Source organism: Porites lutea, chromosome 2, assembly GCF_958299795.1.
Source record: "Porites lutea chromosome 2, jaPorLute2.1, whole genome shotgun sequence".
Lineage (NCBI taxonomy): Eukaryota > Metazoa > Cnidaria > Anthozoa > Scleractinia > Poritidae > Porites > Porites lutea.
In genome coordinates, this window is record NC_133202.1 from 8,248,356 (window position 1) to 8,268,285 (window position 19,930).

Below are 19,930 nucleotides of genomic sequence, written 5' to 3' on the forward strand. Positions count from 1 at the left end.
GTAGATTATTTTACCATATGGTTTTAAGGCCACCTGCTAAACGAGAACATGCAAACAATTCGTCCAACATTGTATCTGTTATACACAACATTCTCTCCGTACAAAACCCTTGACTGACAAGCACCAATGCCTTTAAATACTACCATCCTACTAACAGAAATACAACGACCCATTTAACCTACTATTAATTTTAAGTCGCATCTGCTCCATTGATGATTTCTTATAGCCAAATTCGTTGTATGGCGCTGCGTGTGAATGGGTTTTTTCTTTTCCGTCAATCATTTGAGTTGGGTTGCTCCTAATGCAAATCACAATTCAACGTTCTCGCCCAGCTTGGCGCGCAGAAAGAAAACTGAGAATGACCCTAAACTGCTCAAGAATAACGAAGGAAAACGCGATGATGAGTAGAATTTTTGTTGAGGGAACGAGGTAGATATTGCTTTATTCTTGTAAGAGACAAGAATAAGAAAGATCATAAAATTAGTTTCGAAGAAAACTAGTCGATCATTGCCTAAAACTGTGCGAAACACGGCGATCACAAGCAGCGAACCTTGAAACACAGAAACAAACAAAGGTCCGCTAAGATGATTGACGGAACAGAAAAACACAAAATTCCTTCAAAGTCTGCAAACTCGCAGCGCGATACAACGAATTTAGCTATAATAACCGCTGCCACGAAGTTATAGACTTTCTGGAATAAAAAGAGGAATCAACAGTCGCCGCTTTCTAAAATTTAGCTACTGCGTAAGCGACATCCAACGTAAACTCTTAAACGCCCACGAACACAGCGGAACACCTCAGACAGAGCACATTTGTCATCCCATGTCCAACTCCAGCTTGGTCTGCTTGTGCAGGGAAGACGCAGGAAGAGGAGCCAGGGTGCTTCCCCCTTACGTTTTGTGCTAGTGTGGCCGAGCGGTTTAAGCGTTGGACTTGTAGTACAATACAAAACACTTTATTACGACTCCTCTTCACGGGGCTACTTTGTTGTAATATAGAATAATAACAAATATAGAATAATAACAAATATGTTGTTCGGGGACCCCGACTTCAAGTCCTTTCCTGACCGCTAGCTGGATTAGTTCTCGGCAGTCCCTAGTTCAAATCCACGACCACAACCGGTTTGCCTCACTATTATTATTATTATTATTATTATTATTATTATTATTACTATTATTATTATTATTATTATTATTATTATCAATTCATTGTTATTATCATTATTATTTTCAGAAAGATATAATATTTCCTTAAGTTGTTCAGTTTCACCAGATGCCTTTTCTCTATTCTAGATTTAATAAATGTAATAGAGAAGAATTACAAATGTATTAAGCAGAGGTTACTTTTCCTCGAAATGAACTGGCGTACATGCACTACCACTGCTCGTTGAGAATTGGCTGAGCATAAAAAAAAAAACCGAAATTTATTTTTCATCCGGAGCTCAGATGTTAACGATGTTTAAATACATTACGAAAGTAAGGAAAATCCTTTTTTTTTGGCATTCATTCTTCTATCAGCTTTATTTTTAGTTCAATGCGGACATAACGATCAAGGTAGCAATATCGTGTAACCATTCTCTCGTGAGTGGTACTACTAGTCAAAGATTAATACAAGTATTAGAAAAGAATAACAATTGTAGGTGAGTAGAGGTTACTTTTCCTCTAATTGACTGGCGTACATGTACCACTGCTGGCAGAGGTATTTAGCTAAACATAAAAAGCACTTAAAAAAAACTCATAAAGAAAAAACAAAGTAAATTAATGTTTAATGAGTGTATTTGTATCAGATTTTTAACACCAAAATAACCCCAAATCTAAATATATTAGTGTAAGAATGAGTTAATCTATATCAGGGATTTTGATGCCGTTCAAAAAACTCGCGGTAGGGTATTATCAGGTTTTTGACTCTTGCTCGTTTTTCAAACAGTAAGAAATTCATTATTATTTTTTTTCTGACATAGATATATGTTAAAGATATTTTAATACATTGCAATCAGCTTTTGAATTAAGTTGCCAACGTACGAAGCAAAGGAAAATGTCCTTTCTTTGGCATCCGTTCACATCAGTTTTATTTTTGGTTCAATGAGGACATATGATCAAGGTAGCAATATCATGCAACCTTTGTCGCGTGAGTTTTGTAAGTAAAATTGTTTTTCATGATAAGGTTGATACCAAACTGAAGATTAGGTAATCCTCTGCATCGATCCTAGCTTACAGACATCCAACCTGTAGTCACATGAACCTGCATAACCACATAATGGCTGTTGAATTGTCTCAGACTGTTTCTTTTTGGGGATATATCATTTTGTTCTTTGCCAAACGAAATCTGTTATCTGCGTCGCAAACCTAAAACAAAGGGGCATGGAAGCCTGTAGCACCACGACCTACCATGGACCTCCTCGATCCTGCTTTTCTATACAAAGCAGCAGCCCCGCACATGAAATACTGTTGCGTGCGCGATATTGTTAGAGGAATGTTCGAAAACTCTACACTCAACCGAAAACCACCATATGGCGTTCAAACAACTTGATGACGTCCGTCTTGAATCACTTCCGTTTTCAACTACCTCCCACCACAGAGATTCTAAGTTATCCTTATCTATTTTTAATGTTTTCAATCCGAATTGTTTAGACAAGATAATTAAAAAGTCGTCAACAAATTAAATTTCGCCTAGTGTATATTTTTTTATACATCGCTACAGGACAAGACCGTGGCAATCTGAACCATTTGATGAAAAATTACTTAACTCAGCCACTGATGAAGCAATTATTCAGTCCGAAAGTCACAAAGGTAAACGTTTGTGACGTTTTCTTCCATTTTCTGGCATAACAACTTAGTGTTGAAGGTATGAACGAAATTAACTCACGATTTACACATGGTCTTGCGGTCTTCTAAGGTAAGCCAAGCCTGAGATTATAAAATCCAACCACGTGCGTTAATTGAAACAGCTTTCCCTATATGAAGAGCTTTTGTTTGTAATCGAGTGGACTCTATAAGTTGTTGGCGTTTATTTGTTACACTCATTGCGTTCCTTTGATTGTGTTAAGAACAAACAAGGGTACAATTCCTAAAAGTCAACTCTAAGATTACTCACAAAGCAATAAAGATGACCAGATAAATGAGGTGAGAATTTTAAAAAGTTCTAGCGAATTTCCGGCCTTGGGTCAAATCAAGAGAGGATAATGGGGACAGAGAAGGCATCCCCCATACACACCCTATTTGATAGGTAATTCGTCTCGAGTTATTTTTAAGACCACAGATCCCAAGGGGGATTAGACAACAGCCAATCACATAGCGCGAATGTGTTCCGCGTGGATGACCCACGCTCAGAGCCACGCGTTCTTCACGAACTGACGCAGAACACACTGGCGGAAGACACGGAGAGCGATATTGCTATTCGTTTTGTCGACGAAAACGACTACAGAGAGATTTCTGCTAAAGCTGTGTCAGCGGAACGGAAACTCAAAAAGAATCGCCCTTCTTCTCTTGTATAGAGCTAACAGTACGGCAGGGAAATCCTTAACACACTGAATATTCTCTCAGGATCATTTATAATCTACAGTTTGAAGAGAGCAATTTCTGGTTTGATATTTGTTCTTTTATTAGTCTTTTATTATTCAACAAAAATAACACTTGGCGTACCACTTGCTTTATTGAACAAACGACCAGTTTCATTAGACCGGCGAAATTTCTCATTTTATTAAAGCACTGAGGTTACGACAACTTCGAGTCAAACTGATTTCACGGGTTGTTAAAGAGTCCAACGATTCCCTTTTCCCCGGTGAGCGCCGTCTCATTTCGCTTAAATATTCAGGAATGCTCTCGATCTCTTTACGCTTTCATTGCCTTTCTCCTGACATGTTTTGCACGGCGTTTATTCGTGCGAACCTCCACGAAACATCCACGCTGCGCGCGAGGTAACTTAATCGCGATTCTAAAAATAACTCGAGACGAATTACCTATGAAATAGGGTGTGTATGAGGGATTCCTTCTCTATCCCCTTTATCCTCTCTTGGTCAAATTCATTCACAGTTTCTTCCGGCAGTAATTGTGAGTAAATGTTCTGAAAGGGAATTCCAGGGTGATTCACATTTGATATCGTATCTTAATCTAAGTAGGTTTAAATTGCAGTAAGCCCGTGATGCTGCCTTATATCCTTGAATTCCTCCAAATTTTATGACAGCAAATAGTCAAAATAGGAGACATTGTCAATGCATTGACAGAAAAGTAGTATACATAAGATCCCAATAAAGGAGGTGTGTTGAAGCCACAAATGTAATCACTTGACCACAAATGTAATAAAGCCCTCAAATGTAATAAAAATTGACCTCAAATGTAATAAAACCGTCAAATACTATCCAAACCATATATATACTCGAAAAAGTGTCACCCTTAATTTAAATTTAAGAAGGAGAATTCAAACGCCAGAAAGCTCAAAAACAAGCACCGTAGCGCTCTTTCGAAAAAATTCCATTGAATTTAATCCAATATCCTCACACGTGAAAGATAAAAAAGTATCTTCACTGTGCGCGATGAGGATATGATTTTTTAGTAAAAGGAAAAATCCTGGTATTTCATCAGTAGCTATATAACAATTATTTATTTTCATCACTAATCTAAATACCATACTCTTTAGAAGAAATGAAAGTTAAAAAAAAAACGAGGTTTAAACTCATAACAATATGCTCCAAGCCTACATCAGCAATGGTAATGAACATCTTAAAAGGTTTAATTTGATAAACAAAAATTAATAAGCCCTGCCGTATTGCTGGGAAATGCAGCACTCTCGCTTGATTGGGTTGAATGTAGGAGAAAAATATGTTTATTCGAAAGAGTGCCGAGGCGTATATTTATTCAGTCTTCTTCCTCTCATGTGCGACTCTTACTCGGAGGGCCATGTTGATTAAATGCAGTAAAAATTGTATTTGACGAAAGAGCGCCGCGGCGCCTTTTTGTTTTTGATGCCAAGGCTATTCAGGTTGACGCTCTTTCGATTAATTGCGATAGGATATTGTGTTTTTCGAAAGAGCGCCAAGGCGCTTATTTTTGTTCGACTTATATTGAGGGCAGCGTTCTGTCGAGGATATACGGCTTGAATAGCATTTGCCGGGTTACATTTGCGGTCAATTTGTATTACATTTGAGTGCATTATTACATTTGTGCTAAATTTTTATTACATTTGTGGGGGTTATTACGTCAATTTTTACATTTGTGGCTTCAAGGTGAAAACCAACGTTGCTCTATTTTCTGGTGAGTTTGGTTTCGTACTTGTAAGAAACTCTTGGCACTATGTTCCGCGTTCGACCTAACGTCAAATCCTTCTAAGAAGGACCCCTGTGGGTTGACGTTCTTAAAAAAACAGTTATAAGTGAACGATTTTGAACAAGTTTTAAAAGATGAGATGGCCAGTTGTGTAGTAAAGAATCTAAACGTGCCACTTGCCCGACTGATTGATACTTCTAGCAAACTGACAACTTTGGAGGTTCATTCCTGTTGAAACTTCCTTTACCAATTTGAAATTAATTTACACTGAATTAACAAAAGAGATCTGGAAATTACAAAACCATTCTTGTAAAAAATCTCTTTGTGTTCAAATCTTTTTCGCAGAGGTTCTCGTAGTAATGTGTACTTTGAATAGAAAAATAAAAAAGAATTAGGTTATGGGCTCTTTCCTCTGCAGAGGCCTCTTTGTGTCTTAGGGGTGTTAGGGAGAAGGTAAAAATAAAGCGCAGCGCAGGGAGGGAGATCGGAAGGACAAACAGACAACGAAAGGCCTTCCCCTTTTTAAAATTATTTCTCTTTTTAGTATAACAGAAACAGGTAAATAAGAGCAAAAAAGGCGACGTTTTGATGTCATCGTAACGCCTTTACTATGTAAACTATATAGAACATAAATCATTCAAATGTATTTAAAGAGTTTCGAGCCTAGAATAATTAGCATGCTAACAAAGGTAAATTCCTTAAACAAATACTTTAGCATGCACGAGTCAATTTTCTAGTTCAAGGACGGTGTATGATTGCGAATAAAAAATATCTATTTAATGAGACAGTCGAATTTTATGTTGCGTTTTCCAAGCACGTGGAACTTGTCACGAAGGCAGATAAGTTTGGTGTTGCTGCATCGTGTTCATTTACAAAGTGTTTGTAAATGGGTGACGATTTCTGTCTGCGACCATCAAACGTGTTCATGCAGGTGGCGCCGATTGTATCCCATAATTGTATCTTGCATCACACAGGTTACATTGAAGCATAAACAGCACATTAGTAGGCTTGATTTCTTGCACATTAAAGTCTTCATTTAATTTGTTGCTGATGAACATCGGTTGGATCACGTTTTTAGCCTTTAAGCCAACTGTTAAGACGGTATTTGACGAAAAAGTTATTTTAAAGTGCGAGAAATAAGGCCCCCAGTTGTGTTGCTTAGAAGTTTTAATGTAACCAGTGTAGTGCAGGATACACGTTGAAGCGCTACCTGCATTAATGCGTTCGTGTTTAAGTCCTTGTTTAGGGGAAATTAACTTTGTTGATATGCTAATTATTGGAGACTCGAAACTAAGTTGAATGTATTCGAATTATTTGTCACTTTATTTATAGTCTTTACACTGCCCTTACAATGACACCGAAAAGTCGACTCCTACATCTTACTCTCGTTTTTTTCTTGTTTCTTTTTCACTTTTGATCATTTTTATTTTCATTGGAATACCCAGTAGCCCAGCCTCTGCGGCGAAAATAGAGTTATGGCACCTTAATACAATTTTTCTCAATACATATTTGACCGTAGTTGGGTTCTTAATTGCGGACAAGGTTCTTCCTTGAAACTGTTGGCAGGATTAAATTTATTTCGATGATTCTTTCAGGGCGAACCGCACAAAAAAAATGACGTGGTCGAAAAAGGAAGTGCTGTGGTGCATCTTGAGACCTTCACTCCTTATAATGCTGTTTCTTCAACAAACAACTTCTAATCATGACTGCAAAACCTATAAAGATGGCGACGTAGTAATTGGTGGTATGCTCAATATCCACTATTCTGAAACTGGTGATCAATGTAACAGGCTTTCTACCATAGGACTAGGAAACGCAGAGGCTATAATCTACGCCATTGAGAGAATTAACAAGGACTCCACTCTTCTACCGAACGTAACAATCGGCTACGACTTAAGAGACTGTTGTCGAAGCCATGCATTGGCCATGAAGATAGCCTATGACTTGATGCGTGAGGGTGATCCAGTGTGCATGTCTAATCAAAAAGACAGCCTATCACCCAATGACTACGTCACAAACAACAGACCCAAGTCCATCTCAGCACTTGTTGGTCCTTTCAGTTCTGGAATTGCGGTGCTAGTAGGAAGTCTTCTTCAGGTTTCCGACATTCCTGCTATCAGCCCGAGTGCAACAAGCGTGGAGTTGAGTTCACAAATGTATAAAGATTTTTTTAGAATAGTTCCACCAGACAACTGGCAAGGAGAAGTTATGGCAGACATCATAGAACGCTTTAACTGGACATACGTGGCGGCTGTCGGTTTAGACGATTCTTATGGACGGAACGGTATTTCGGCGCTCGAAAAAGAGTCCTACGACAGAAAAACGTTCTGCATTGCTTTTTCCGAGTATATTCCGAGACTAGGCAGTGGGGAGAAAATCAAGCAAATTGTTCTCCATATTAAACGGAAGACTGAAATCGCAGTGATCATCGTTTGGCTTTCTGGTGGTTACGGAAGAGCGTTTTTTGCAGAAGCAACAGCTCAAAATCTTGAAGAAAAGACTTGGATACTTAGCGACGCACTAACCGCTGGGGAAGCAGTATTTCTTGAGTCTCACTTCACAATACTTAACGGATCTTTAGGAATAAAGCCACGTGACCACCACGTTCCTGATTTTGAAGAGCACCTTAAGATGATCACCCCCGCAAAAAGCGTTGAAAGAGGAACAGTTTGGTGGGAAGAGTTCTGGAGATTACAATTCAACTGTTCAGCCACGAAATCCAACGATTCTGGGATCGCACCTTGCGAGACAAATCTGACGTTACATCATGCCCTACCAAAGGTGCGCAGCCCCTTTGTATCCTATCTCATAGACGCTGTTTATGCTATTGGACATGCTCTGGATAACATTTACAGCTGTTCTCCTACTACACATGGTGTTGGCAAGGGAGATAAGTGTCCTTCGGTCGAGCAAACTGTCAAAGGAAGTTACCTAGAGAAATATATCAGAAATGTTAGTTTTGACGGCTGGACAGGAAAAGTGCAATTTGACAAGTTTGGTGATCCTTTAAGTGCTTCATACGACATCATAAACTTCCAATTTGACTCAACCACAAACGAGGCCCGTCAAAATGTTTGGATTGGAGGCTGGAACGAGAACGATACACCCAAACTTATGTTAAATATGTCCAGGTTACGATGGAAAAAGTTGTCCACCCCGCTATCGTTCTGTTCATCAGAATGTTTGCCTGGTACCAGGAGGGAAATCACCTCGCCATGTTGCTGGGACTGCATAAAGTGTCCAAAGGGAACTGTCAGTACTGAGAACGGATCCACCAATTGCACAAAATGTGACTCGGAGACAAAATCAAACGATAAGCAAAATAAGTGTGAAAAATTACCGATCATCAACATCACGCACACAACCGCCTCTGGAATCGCAATAACCTTTATAGCTTCGATAGGATTTATTCTCACGTTGTTAGTTTTCGGTATCTTCATCAATTTTTACAACACCCCAATCGTGAAGGCTTCTAACAGAGAGATCTCTTTTCTGTTGCTATTTGGCATCTCAGCTCTCTTTATATTAGCCGTCCTCGAACATTCTGAGCCCAGCAATTTACTTTGCAGTGCGGCAACTTTCTGGCGTTATTTTGCTCTCAATCTTTGTGTAACGGTCCTTTTCCTAAAAACGATGCGGATCACAAGCGTTTTTGAGGTTGACAAAGTGGCACATTTGTCAAGACCCTGTTTTAATACTTTAAAAAGACAATTGATCTTTATTTCTGTTGTAAATGCACTTCCAATATCCCTTCTAGTTCTGTGGATGTCGGTCGATCCTCCTGGGAGTGAAAAGATCATCCGTTTAGACCAGTACATTTTTTTTGTGTGCAAACTTTATTACGGAAACATCGGCTTCGCGATGTTCATCACCGTTTCTTCTTACTTACTAACCGTGGCTCTCTTGTGTACTTATTACGCTTTCAAAGCAAGGGGAATTCCTGAAAACTTCAACGAGGCAAAATACATAGGATTCTCCATGTACATTCTACTATTGTCATCAATAGCATATTACCCTGTGGTGTTTTCTTTCGACAGCTGGTATGTAACGCTGGTGTCTTGTTTAACGACTTTAGTATCTGCGTTTGGTTTGTTGGGTTGCATGTTTGGACCCAGAGTCTACATTATTCTTTTCCGTCCCCAGCAGAACACTGTGCAATACGTCAGGTCCCAAGTGTCAAGTTTCTCGTTTGAAAGTGTGTCAGAAACAAGAGCTTCTCCCAAGCTCAGTAATGCTGGAGTGACTAATACCGCTAAGGAACCAGCAAACACAGGGGCTCCTGAAAGCAAGCTCTGTCTGTCACTGCTTTCAGTAAACGTGTCTACGAGAATCTTCCAAATTCAAAACCGTAAAGGAAACTAAGTGTCCAATGTTCGACCAATGTATTTTGTTCCCGAATAACAGCTTTGTAAAAGCCCATTTCACGTCTACCAAAGCCCACCGAAGCCTCTTGCAGATACCGTCATTGATTTTAATCGGAAATGTATCGCGCAGTAATATTAAAAAAGTCTTCACACCAAGTAGGAAGAGTATTGCCTTAAGTCTTGACTTTATTGTCGAGCCTATAACTGTCAGCTATTAACGGCTGCAAATATTGAGGTCTCAACCATCTACCGTCGACTATCATAGATTATAAGCCATCAAAGATCAAAAATGTACTTAATGGGGTTGTCTGTCTTCTCCGGAATACAGCTTAAGGAATCCAGAATCCCACCAAAGACTGGGGTCCGAAATCCAAGTTTAAATGACTCCTGTTATGGTTCCTACAGTGGTCGCAAAATATGAAATATATCCATTACGTACTGTTAAGCGAAGAAGTTGTCTAGTTCCTAATTTGTTATTTTACAACGCGAATCTTCTTTAATAATGCGACTTGTTTTGAAGGTAAAATACCTCTGTTAGTGAAATCAGCATTTTAAGACTTCAATAAAGTTGCTATTTATATAAACAGGATTTCTTTACGTTCCTCTCTGTGTCAGGAATATCACAAGGAATGGGCCTGAAAAACGCTGAAATGGGAAAAGCACACTTCAGTGTCCTAAAGATGAGGAAAGCCTGAAGATTTTTAAAAGTGTCTTTTTTTTCACGCCATTTTTACGAGAGGATCATAAGAATGTTGTTTTTCCTCGTTGTGTGGTTAAAGACATTTGTGTACAGCTTGCCAGATACATTCAAGACTCTTTCTGCCACTATTGTTGAACATTTCCGGATCTTTTTTTGAGAGATAATATATAGCCAAGTCTGGGAAGGGAAGTCAATTGAAAAACTTTTAAAATCATTGGTGAATGAAGAATCATCAAAACTATTTAGCCTTTCTAGAGAAATAGAAATTGGTAAACAAGAGTTTTGCTTCTTCAGACATATATTTTACATCAGAAAACTTTCCCCTCATAAGTGAGGATGGAGACATATAAAATAGTCTAGATTGAACATTGTCATTACTGGAAACTAAATCCAGTAAATCAATCTTGTCAGTTCGTGTCCTTAAACTGCACCATGAATTCTTGGCGAAAGGTTCTTAGTCGCTCAAACATTAGAGCGAACGTCTCTTCAGAAGAATAGTGATCCTACCAAGAAAGATAAAAACATGAAACCGTTTTACGTTATTTCCTTCGTATGGATAGTGGGTCTGAAAAATCAAAACGTTTTGGATTATTTCAACCCATAATGTGGAGATAAAACTAGGTCCAATTTCATCAGACTCTCACACGCTGACAGAACGTCGCTTTTACAGACAAGTCGCTTTTAGGACGCCTTTTCCCACGTAAGTTTAAGCTCTGGTCCATACCGTATAATCCCGGCTGTAAGCCCTTCTATTTGTAAACACCAACTTTATCCCAGTTGCAGGCCCTCCACAAAGCCCCCATCATCCCGGCTATGGGCCAATCTGTGTATACCCTTATTGCGTTCGTCAGCACGCATCCTAATTTGGTGCTCCTGTGGTACAAAGGCAGAATATTTCGAGTTATCACGTGCGACTGCCGATTAGCCGCCCCTATTAATTTTGTCAGGGGCAACTCGGCCGCAGGAAACTGGACTCCTTTGGACTCGTTTTCCTTTTTGTTAGTCTCGTTTTTGTGCAGATGTCATGCTAGTAGAATAAGGCGAACGAGGGTCCATAATCAATGATTATAACTAGTTATATGGGCGGTCCCGCGAACGAACAAGATGAGGTGAATAATGTGTTCTGATTGGTTACAGGAGCAAAAAAAGAAACATTGATAATTTGCAATGTACCATGGGATTCTTGTTGACGACCCTTTTCTGTTGTGTCCTTTGCCTGTTTCTTTTGGAAACGCGGTGGGGGGAAAGAGGGGTCTTTCAAATTTAAAGGTGCAGTCGATCTAATCAATCTAAATATATTAGATAAGCCTGTGAAAACCTTGTGACACAAGGGCGCAAATGATATCACAGAGAGATTTATAAAATCATCAAAACTCCGACCTGAAGTTGATGGCCCTTGTTAATTCAAATCTTACCTGTAGTAAAAGTTGTTGCCGCTGCCTTTCATATCAAAAACCTGGCCAGGAATCATGTAAATTCCAGTTTTCTCCAGCGCCTGCCAACAGTAAAACTCGTCTGGTGGCATTTCCTTGGCCTAAATAACAATGACCATACAAACTGAACTCAGTAAAGTCAAAAAATATCTACACATTACTTTTGTCCACCCCAAATCCTGACTCCTCGCTCACCAAACAGACCACATACATACTTTCCTTTTAAGGGGAATATCTGCATTTCAAAGAATCCCTCGATGAGGCCTTTACTGGGAGCTGGTACTAGATCGATACGACATATGGAATTTAGCAATGCAATATGGAAAGTTGAGAAAGTGAAATTTTAATTTTCGCGGGACATTATCAACGGCCTGAATAAGATGGGAGCCTGTAGCGTCCTTTTCACTTTTTCTAACCGAAGAACGCCTTTTATGAAAACTGACTCGGCGGGAAACGGGTTGACATTCGTCTTATATAAGGTACATCCACAAGACTCTTGGCTTCTGCATCAGACGTTGTGGATTCCGGATTTTATGCTGTAGATCCCGGATGGCAGGTACTGGATTCGGTATTCCTTGTCCATGAAACGTGGATTCCAGATTTCGATCGTAAGCGAGATTCCTGGCTTCCCATATAGAGCAGGCCCCAGCTGTTAAAAAGGTGGATAAAGTAATCCACCGGATAAATCCCTATCCAGTGGATAGTGCAATAGGCCCTTTTCAGCTATTCATTCACGTGGTAAAAACCGCCGTGCTGGAGAGCAAAAGTCGCACTTGGACATGACAAACAAAGAAAATTACCATTTAAAATTATGTCTTTTGTTTGTCTTGTCCCAGTGCGGCTTTTGCTCTCCAGCGTGGCGGTTTTGTCCCTCGTGAATGGCTAGCTGCAAAGGGCCTATTGGTTTCGCTAATACTTATCCACTGGATAGTGATTTATCCCGTGGATAACGCTATCCATCTTATGAACAACCGGGTCTGAATTCCGAATTTCAAACACCAGAACTGATTCCGGATCAGTCCACAAGAAACAAATTCCCGGGTTCCGGAATCCGGATTACCGTACACTTATGATATTCATTACTGACAGTATTCTGCAGTATGGCACTAGAAATCAGGGCCGGAAACAGGACATGATACCTTGGCTGCCTCGATGGCTTTCTTTGGAAGTGTTATCCTCGGAAACGCATACATTGCACCTGCCACCTCGTTACACTTAACATTTTCCATTGAGTTAAGAACCTCCGTTGTCATCTTTGCTTTCTTCCTGTGCGAATCCTTGATGGATGTTACTTCCTGTACAACGAGCTAAGCAAAATAATAATAATAATAATAATAATAATAATAATAATAATGCATTAGGCATAGATATGAAAAGATTGGAGATTCACGTTTATTATTTCCCTAGTACGTCGCACTTGAAGGTCATTTTCTATGCACTTAAGAAGACTGCCAAATATTTCGGGAATAAGTCGGAATTTTTTTGTTTTGGAGGCAATGTCACAATCTTTGGGTGACAATACAATACAATACAATTCAATAAAATGCAAAGCAAAGCAATGCAATGCAATACAATACAAAGCAATACAATACAATAATGTTATAACCTTTATTTAACGCGGTCAAATGTGCTTCAGTAGCTAAATAGCTACTTTACAGACATGAAGGAAGAAGGTTTAAATTCTTGCAATTGAGATAAAGCCTGAAACATGTTATAACCGTAGCGGCTTATGAGACATATGTTTAAAAATAAGAGCACAAAACAGGAATGGCCTAATTATTCCAATGGGATTCATGCATATCACAGGTTGAAAAAAGGTGTTTCCGTTTCCGTTTTTGTAACGGTTACCTCACGGAAACCTGAATATCCGCGGACGGAATTGTACCTAACCGTTGCGGGAAACACGTGTATCCGTCATGTTTCAGTTTCTGCGGAGGCGCTTAAACGCATCCCTTATACTCGCGTTTCCGTCAGGTTTACTCTTGCGGAAACGCTAACCGCCGTCATGTTTCCGCAGCTCGTAAATTCAGAGGATACTCAATTATCCGTTAAGTTCCCGGAAGAATGAATGCGGAAACTCAGTTTGATCGGTTTACTTTCTGCAGCCTTCATGTTCACCCAGATTCCACTTTCGGTGGATTATTCACTAGATTTCCTAAATGTGTTAACTTTACTTAACAATCCAGTTTCGAATCTTATGTTCATTCTATCCGGTATATAAAAAAGTGGACTTTTGTGAGAGAACCCCGGACCGTTTCATACATCCACAATGACCCATTTTCGCTGATACACACAAATCAAGCAGAGTCATATTTAGGTGCACTTTTACAATACTTTTACAATTACAATTTTTTTTTTCGCCTTGACTATCCAATGAGTGTTATTGATTCTGCTATCAAAAAGTTTCTTTTTCTAAATTCCTCAGCGAACAAAGCAGAAAGAAACAATGATGATAGTAGCATAGTAAGAATTAGTCTTCCTTTTAAAGATCAAGTGGCCGCTAATGCGGTTCGTAAGCAGTTACGCGATCTTAGCCATAAGATTGGCCCTACTTTGCAACCAGTTTTCGTGAGCAAGAAATTGGGGCAAGACCTCAGACCCAAAGAAATCAAGCCGTCAATTGTTAATAAGCAGTGTGTTGTTTACAATTTTTCATGTGATCTGTGCGATGCAGATTATGTCGGGTACACAGCCCGACACCTTCATCAACGCATTGCTGAGCACAAAAATTCGGCAATCGGTAGACATTTCTTAGAAGCTCACGGTAACAACCACCTTTTGAGAGAAAGCCAATTCACGGTTTTAAGAAAGTGCCAGAGCAAATTTGATTGTTTAGTATTTGAAATGCTCTTCATCAAGAAACTTAAGCCCAATTTAAATATTCAGACGGACTCCATACGTGCGAAACTCTTTGTTTAATATTTTCTCACGTTACAATTTTTAATCAGCTATTGTTGTTTTTTTAGTATTTATAGACCAAAAATCACTAACTTATTTTGACTTGATAATGACGTTCAGCTAACGTCGAAACGTCGTCGCTTTTTAGCAATTTTTTTAATCTTAAAATGATTTTAAGAAATGTTTTATCGCAATTTTTTATAGTGAAATACTTTTGGGATTAAAGATTTTATTAAAATAATTCTCTCTCCATTTTCATATAATATGTACATATGTATATTAAGTATTTTCACAATAAAAAAGAGGCTCCTTACAATGTATTCCTATTTTCTACAGTTTTTATATCCAAAACTGAAACTTTTCCATTTAAATAGGCCACTTCCGAGTTCCAAAAACCCTCACTTTCAAAATGAGGCTAGGTGCGCATGAGAATGAAAAAAGATTTCCATATCAAACGCTGAGCACCTACCCTCGTTTTGAAACAGAGGCCCGGGGGAACTCGGAAATGGCCTATTAAATAATCCTTTTAGAACTGACAAAATTCAATTTTGTTTCCTTGAAATGATTAAATTAACATAATAATTATACAGTCTATTAAACCTCTTCTTATGGACACTTCTTTAATACAGACAGTTCGATTGGTCCCAGAAATGCCAACAATCATACATTCCCTACCTCTATAATACGGACATCTCTGTAAAGCGAACACTTGGTTCTGTCCCTTTGGTTTCCGTATTAAAGAGGTTTGACTGTATAATAATTAATTAACTAACATTATTATAAGTAACGTGCATTTCCATTCCAAAATAACTCCAAGAAGTAGTTCACAGCAAAATTGTTACATAATTTAATAAGAACAATATTACAAATAAAAGTCTTACTTCTGCATAAAATCTCATTAGGGAATCTAAACTGCTGCCTTAATTTTTATTAGCAAGTACCAGTACTTGGTGGATCATCCCCAAAAATTATTGTTAAAGCCTATACAAACTGCTGAGAGGCTATTATTGGGGAGTATCAGACTGTTGCTACAAAGACGACAGTGATGCAAACAAAACTAACCATAGGCTTTATATACAAATGTATAAGCCAACACCTCTACATATGTGTCTCACTTTTTGTTGCCACTCTGCTGTAACTGCATGGACACAACTTAGACCTGGTGGCATACAAAGTAGTCTACCAGAATTTGCCTACATTTGAGTTTGAATAATAATCACGAACTGTGCACTTTTAACAAGCGCCTCGCTTTCACAATGCATCTATCTTACACTCCCTGTTTTATAGTTTTAGGATAATCCATTGACTATCCTGTAATTTCAGCAATTTTAATGAACACAGTCGAGTAAAGATTGTCTTAAAGAATAAAACTCTTATCTTCTTTCCAATAAGATTGTGCAATTTAGAGTTGATCATCACAGGGTCATCCTGACTAAAGAAGGCCGATAATACATTAGGGACTTTAAGCAAATTGCTACAGTGACCTCTACTATGGTGGTCGTGGAAGCAGAGTCCTGAAGAGAGAATGTCACTGTTGACCATCAAATTTCAACTTTATGCAAGTGGCACCCAAAAGTCACACAGGGCTTCTCGCTCATTTGGTTTCGTTGTTAGTAAAACGCAGGGAAGACTGAATTACTGCCCAGTGAACTAGAAATGTCAAATACTTTCTTGATTAAGAGAAAAACAATATGATAGGTTTTAAACCAGTGAAAAATAGGGGAAAAGTAGAATTTTATACTCATGTAGAGCGACTATGCCATCTCATTTTGTGCTTCGGCTAAAGGTCATTTTCTGGACATAATGTGCACAGCATCATTTCTGGACCTTTTATTCCCAGTTGCCATAGTAGCAATCACTGTAGCAATTTGTTACTTTGGCGGTATTATTGGCATACTGCCCATGAAGGGCAGTTATTTGGTACTGGTCTGTCTGACATGTATTTATCAACCTCTCTGGTTATTTTCCTGGCTGTTCTTTTTTTTTGCCTCTTTGACATGTGAGCCTCACAAAAGGCGTCAAGAACAGCATTGATGTTTCTTAACTTTGACCTCTCTGAGCATAGTGGCCTGATGTACCTGGGTGGTGGATAGCTGGCCCCCTTCTTCATTGTCTTCACTCTCCTCCAAAGACATAAATTGGATAGCATTGTGTACGTCTAATAAAGCCTTTATTTTGGCTTTGTCATTCGGAGAAAGTTGTGCCTTGTCCAACACGTCTGTGCGATTCCTCAATTTCTGAACACCAAAAAAACTTATTTAGTCACAGTGGCATGACTAGTGTGATAAACATTTGATTAACATTTACTTTGTTCTTCAGCAACAGTTTAGACTGGCAAAATAGTCACTCTGACTATTTTGAATCTTCAGATTTGGTTCTTGCTCTCTGCTCTGAGCAATTTACACTACAATCAAACCCCTCAAATAAATGGCAACAACACTGTTAACATTAAAAATGTCAAAGGGGGCAGGGTGTGGCACTCGTGCATTCTATAACAATCATAAATTATGTATGCATAAGACAAACATGCAAAACATAAGTTGTGTTCTTAAAAAATGAAAGAGCCTTGTGCCCTTAACCTGAAAGATCCAGTTACCCAGGATGAATGTTTTTGAACAAACTAAGACTTCCTTGTCACCCAAGAGCAACAATAATGCAACAGGGGCCACCAGGCACTGCCAAAGCACAGCTCTGTTACAGGACAGGCTAAATAAATCACTTAGTGGATGACGTAGCCTACACAGTGGAAATATTTGCACTGCAAGCATTAACAAAATAATGTACATGTATTTTACCTACCTTTTTAGCTCTCAAATTGGCATCTTGTCCGAATTCTGTGTTCCTCAAGTTTTCCATTTTGCCACCTTACCACATCTGCGCGGGTACTTCCCTGACTTCAGTACTGAAAAATGGCCCCTAGCAAAAGGAAAGCATGTTAAATGTGCAGGTCTGTAGAAAAGGAATTAAGAGTGCTTCTTGGTGTTGCTAAAAGTATTGTTGGTTTGCTCCTGTTTTTGGTGTGGGTATTATTTAGTGGCTTTTCAATCTATTGTATTCATGTCAATAGGGGATTGCACCTGTTGCCAATACCAAGAAACTACGGTGGAACCCCATTAATATAGTCATCAATGGGCCAAAAAAGTTTTGCCATATTAATGAGGTGGCTGTATTAAAGAGGATTTTTTTTACAAGAAAATGTATGGTGGTTTTTGCCAGGCCGCCAAAAAAAAGTGGCTATATAACAAGGTGACTGTATTACTCAGGTGGCCGTAAGGCGGGGTTTCACTATACCAAATTCAAGAAACTTAGAAAAGTGTACAACTTACCTTTTTTCTCTGTTTTGGGCCATTTCTTTTACCCAAAATTTCACCACACTTTATTAACCAAAATACCCTCATGCTTTTGCTCTCTGCATCATTATACCTCAAAGAAATAAAGACCAAAAAAAATGTCAAATATTTATATCAAAATAATAATACATGTATTACATGTATATGTATATTATTGTAACAGCCTGGTTAAAAAAAAACTAGAGAGCTTAGTGAGGCAGTTTTCTGGTAGTGCATTACAAAGACAAATATTTAAAAGATGAAGGTTGCTTTTTATCATCGAATAAAGCCCTTATCCAAGTGCTTGACGCACAATACAAAATTAAAGTGTAACAATATAAAAACACTATATAATCATCTAGTTAATCTCCTTGTGGCATTTTCAAAAATTGAAAGTATCATTGACACAAGCACCATTTTGTCCACTCAAAGATGGATAAATAGAATTGCGACTTCCCGCTCAAAGATGGGCGTCTTACTTGTGTCAATGAAGGTTGCTTCGTCATCGAATAAAGCTGTTATCCTTGTGTTTGAAGCTTAACAACAAATTGAAGTATAAGGAAATTATATTCCTGAATAATATTCTTGTTTATCTCCTGGTGACTGTTGCACATTTGAAATATCATTGACACAAGCACTACTTTGTCCACTCAAAGATGGATAAATAGAATTGCGACTTCCCACTCAAAGATGGGCGTCTTACTTGAGTCAATGAAGGTTGCTTTGACATCGAATAAAACTGTTACATATATCCTTGTGTTCAAAACTTAACGACAAATTGAAGTGCAAGGAAATTATATTCCTGAATAATATTCTTGTTTATCTCCTGGTGACTGTTGCAACATTTGAAATATCATTGACACAAGCACTACTTTGTCCACTTAAAGATGGATAAATAGAATTGCGACTTCCCACTCAAAGATGGGCGTCTTACTTGAGTCAATGAAGGTTGCTTTGACATCGAATAAAACTGTTACATATATCCTTGTGTTCAAAACTTAACGACAAATTGAAGTGCAAGGAAATTATATTCCTGAATAATATTCTTGTTTATCTCCTGGTGACTGTTGCAACATTTGAAATATCATTGACACAAGCACTACTTTGTCCACTCAAAGATGGATAAATAGAATTGCGACTTCCCACTCAAAGATGGGCGTCTTACTTGAGTCAATGAAGGTTGCTTTGACATCGAATAAAACTGTTACATATATCCTTGTGTTCAAAACTTAACGACAAATTGAAGTGCAAGGAAATTATATTCCTGAATAATATTCTTGTTTATCTCCTGGTGACTGTTGCAACATTTGAAATATCATTGACACAAGCACTACTTTGTCCACTCAAAGATGGATAAATAGAATTGCGACTTCCCACTCAAAGATGGGCATCTTACTTGAGTCAATAAAGGTTGCTTTGTCATCGAATAACGCTGTTATCCTTGTGTTCGAAGCTTAACAACAAATTGAAGTGTAAGGAAATTATATTCCTGAATAATATTCTTGTTTATCTCCTGGTGACTGTTGCAACATTTGAAATATCATTGACACAAGCACTACTTTGTCCACTCAAAGATGGATAAATAGAATTGCGACTTCCCACTCAAAGATGGGCATCTTACTTGAGTCAATAAAGGTTGCTTTGTCATCGAATAACACTGTTATCCTTGTGTTCGAAGCTTAACAACAAATTGAAGTGTAAGGAAATTATATTCCTGAATAATATTCTTGTTTATCTCCTGGTGACTGTTGCAACATTTGAAATATCATTGACACAAGCACTACTTTGTCCACTCAAAGATGGATAAATAGAATTGCGACTTCCCACTCAAAGATGGGCGTCTTACTTGTGTCAATGAAGGTTGCTTTGTCATCGAATAACGCCGTTACATATTTCCTTGTGTTCGAAGCTTAACAACAAATTGAAGTGTAAGGAAATTATATTC

General features: G+C 38.4%; 1 protein-coding gene and 1 long non-coding RNA gene across 2 annotated transcripts; one reads left to right on the plus strand and one right to left on the minus strand.

The window, feature by feature from the left end:
• Window positions 1-1,630: 1,630 nt before the first annotated feature.
• Window positions 1,631-9,623, plus strand: LOC140925558 (extracellular calcium-sensing receptor-like). Its single transcript, XM_073375495.1, has 2 exons — window positions 1,631-1,639; window positions 6,857-9,623. Exon 2 carries the CDS (start codon window positions 6,876-6,878, stop codon window positions 9,621-9,623), a length of 2,748 nt encoding a protein of 915 aa, XP_073231596.1. The 5' UTR covers window positions 1,631-1,639; window positions 6,857-6,875.
• Window positions 9,624-15,092: 5,469 nt separating this feature from the next.
• LOC140926583 (uncharacterized) lies at window positions 15,093-18,170 on the minus strand. The gene is made up of 3 exons (XR_012164449.1): window positions 17,983-18,170; window positions 17,456-17,572; window positions 15,093-16,893 (listed from the first exon to the last, which is right to left on the minus strand). It is a non-coding gene; the product is annotated as an uncharacterized lncRNA (long non-coding RNA).
• Between the last annotated feature and the right edge of the window lie 1,760 nt (window positions 18,171-19,930).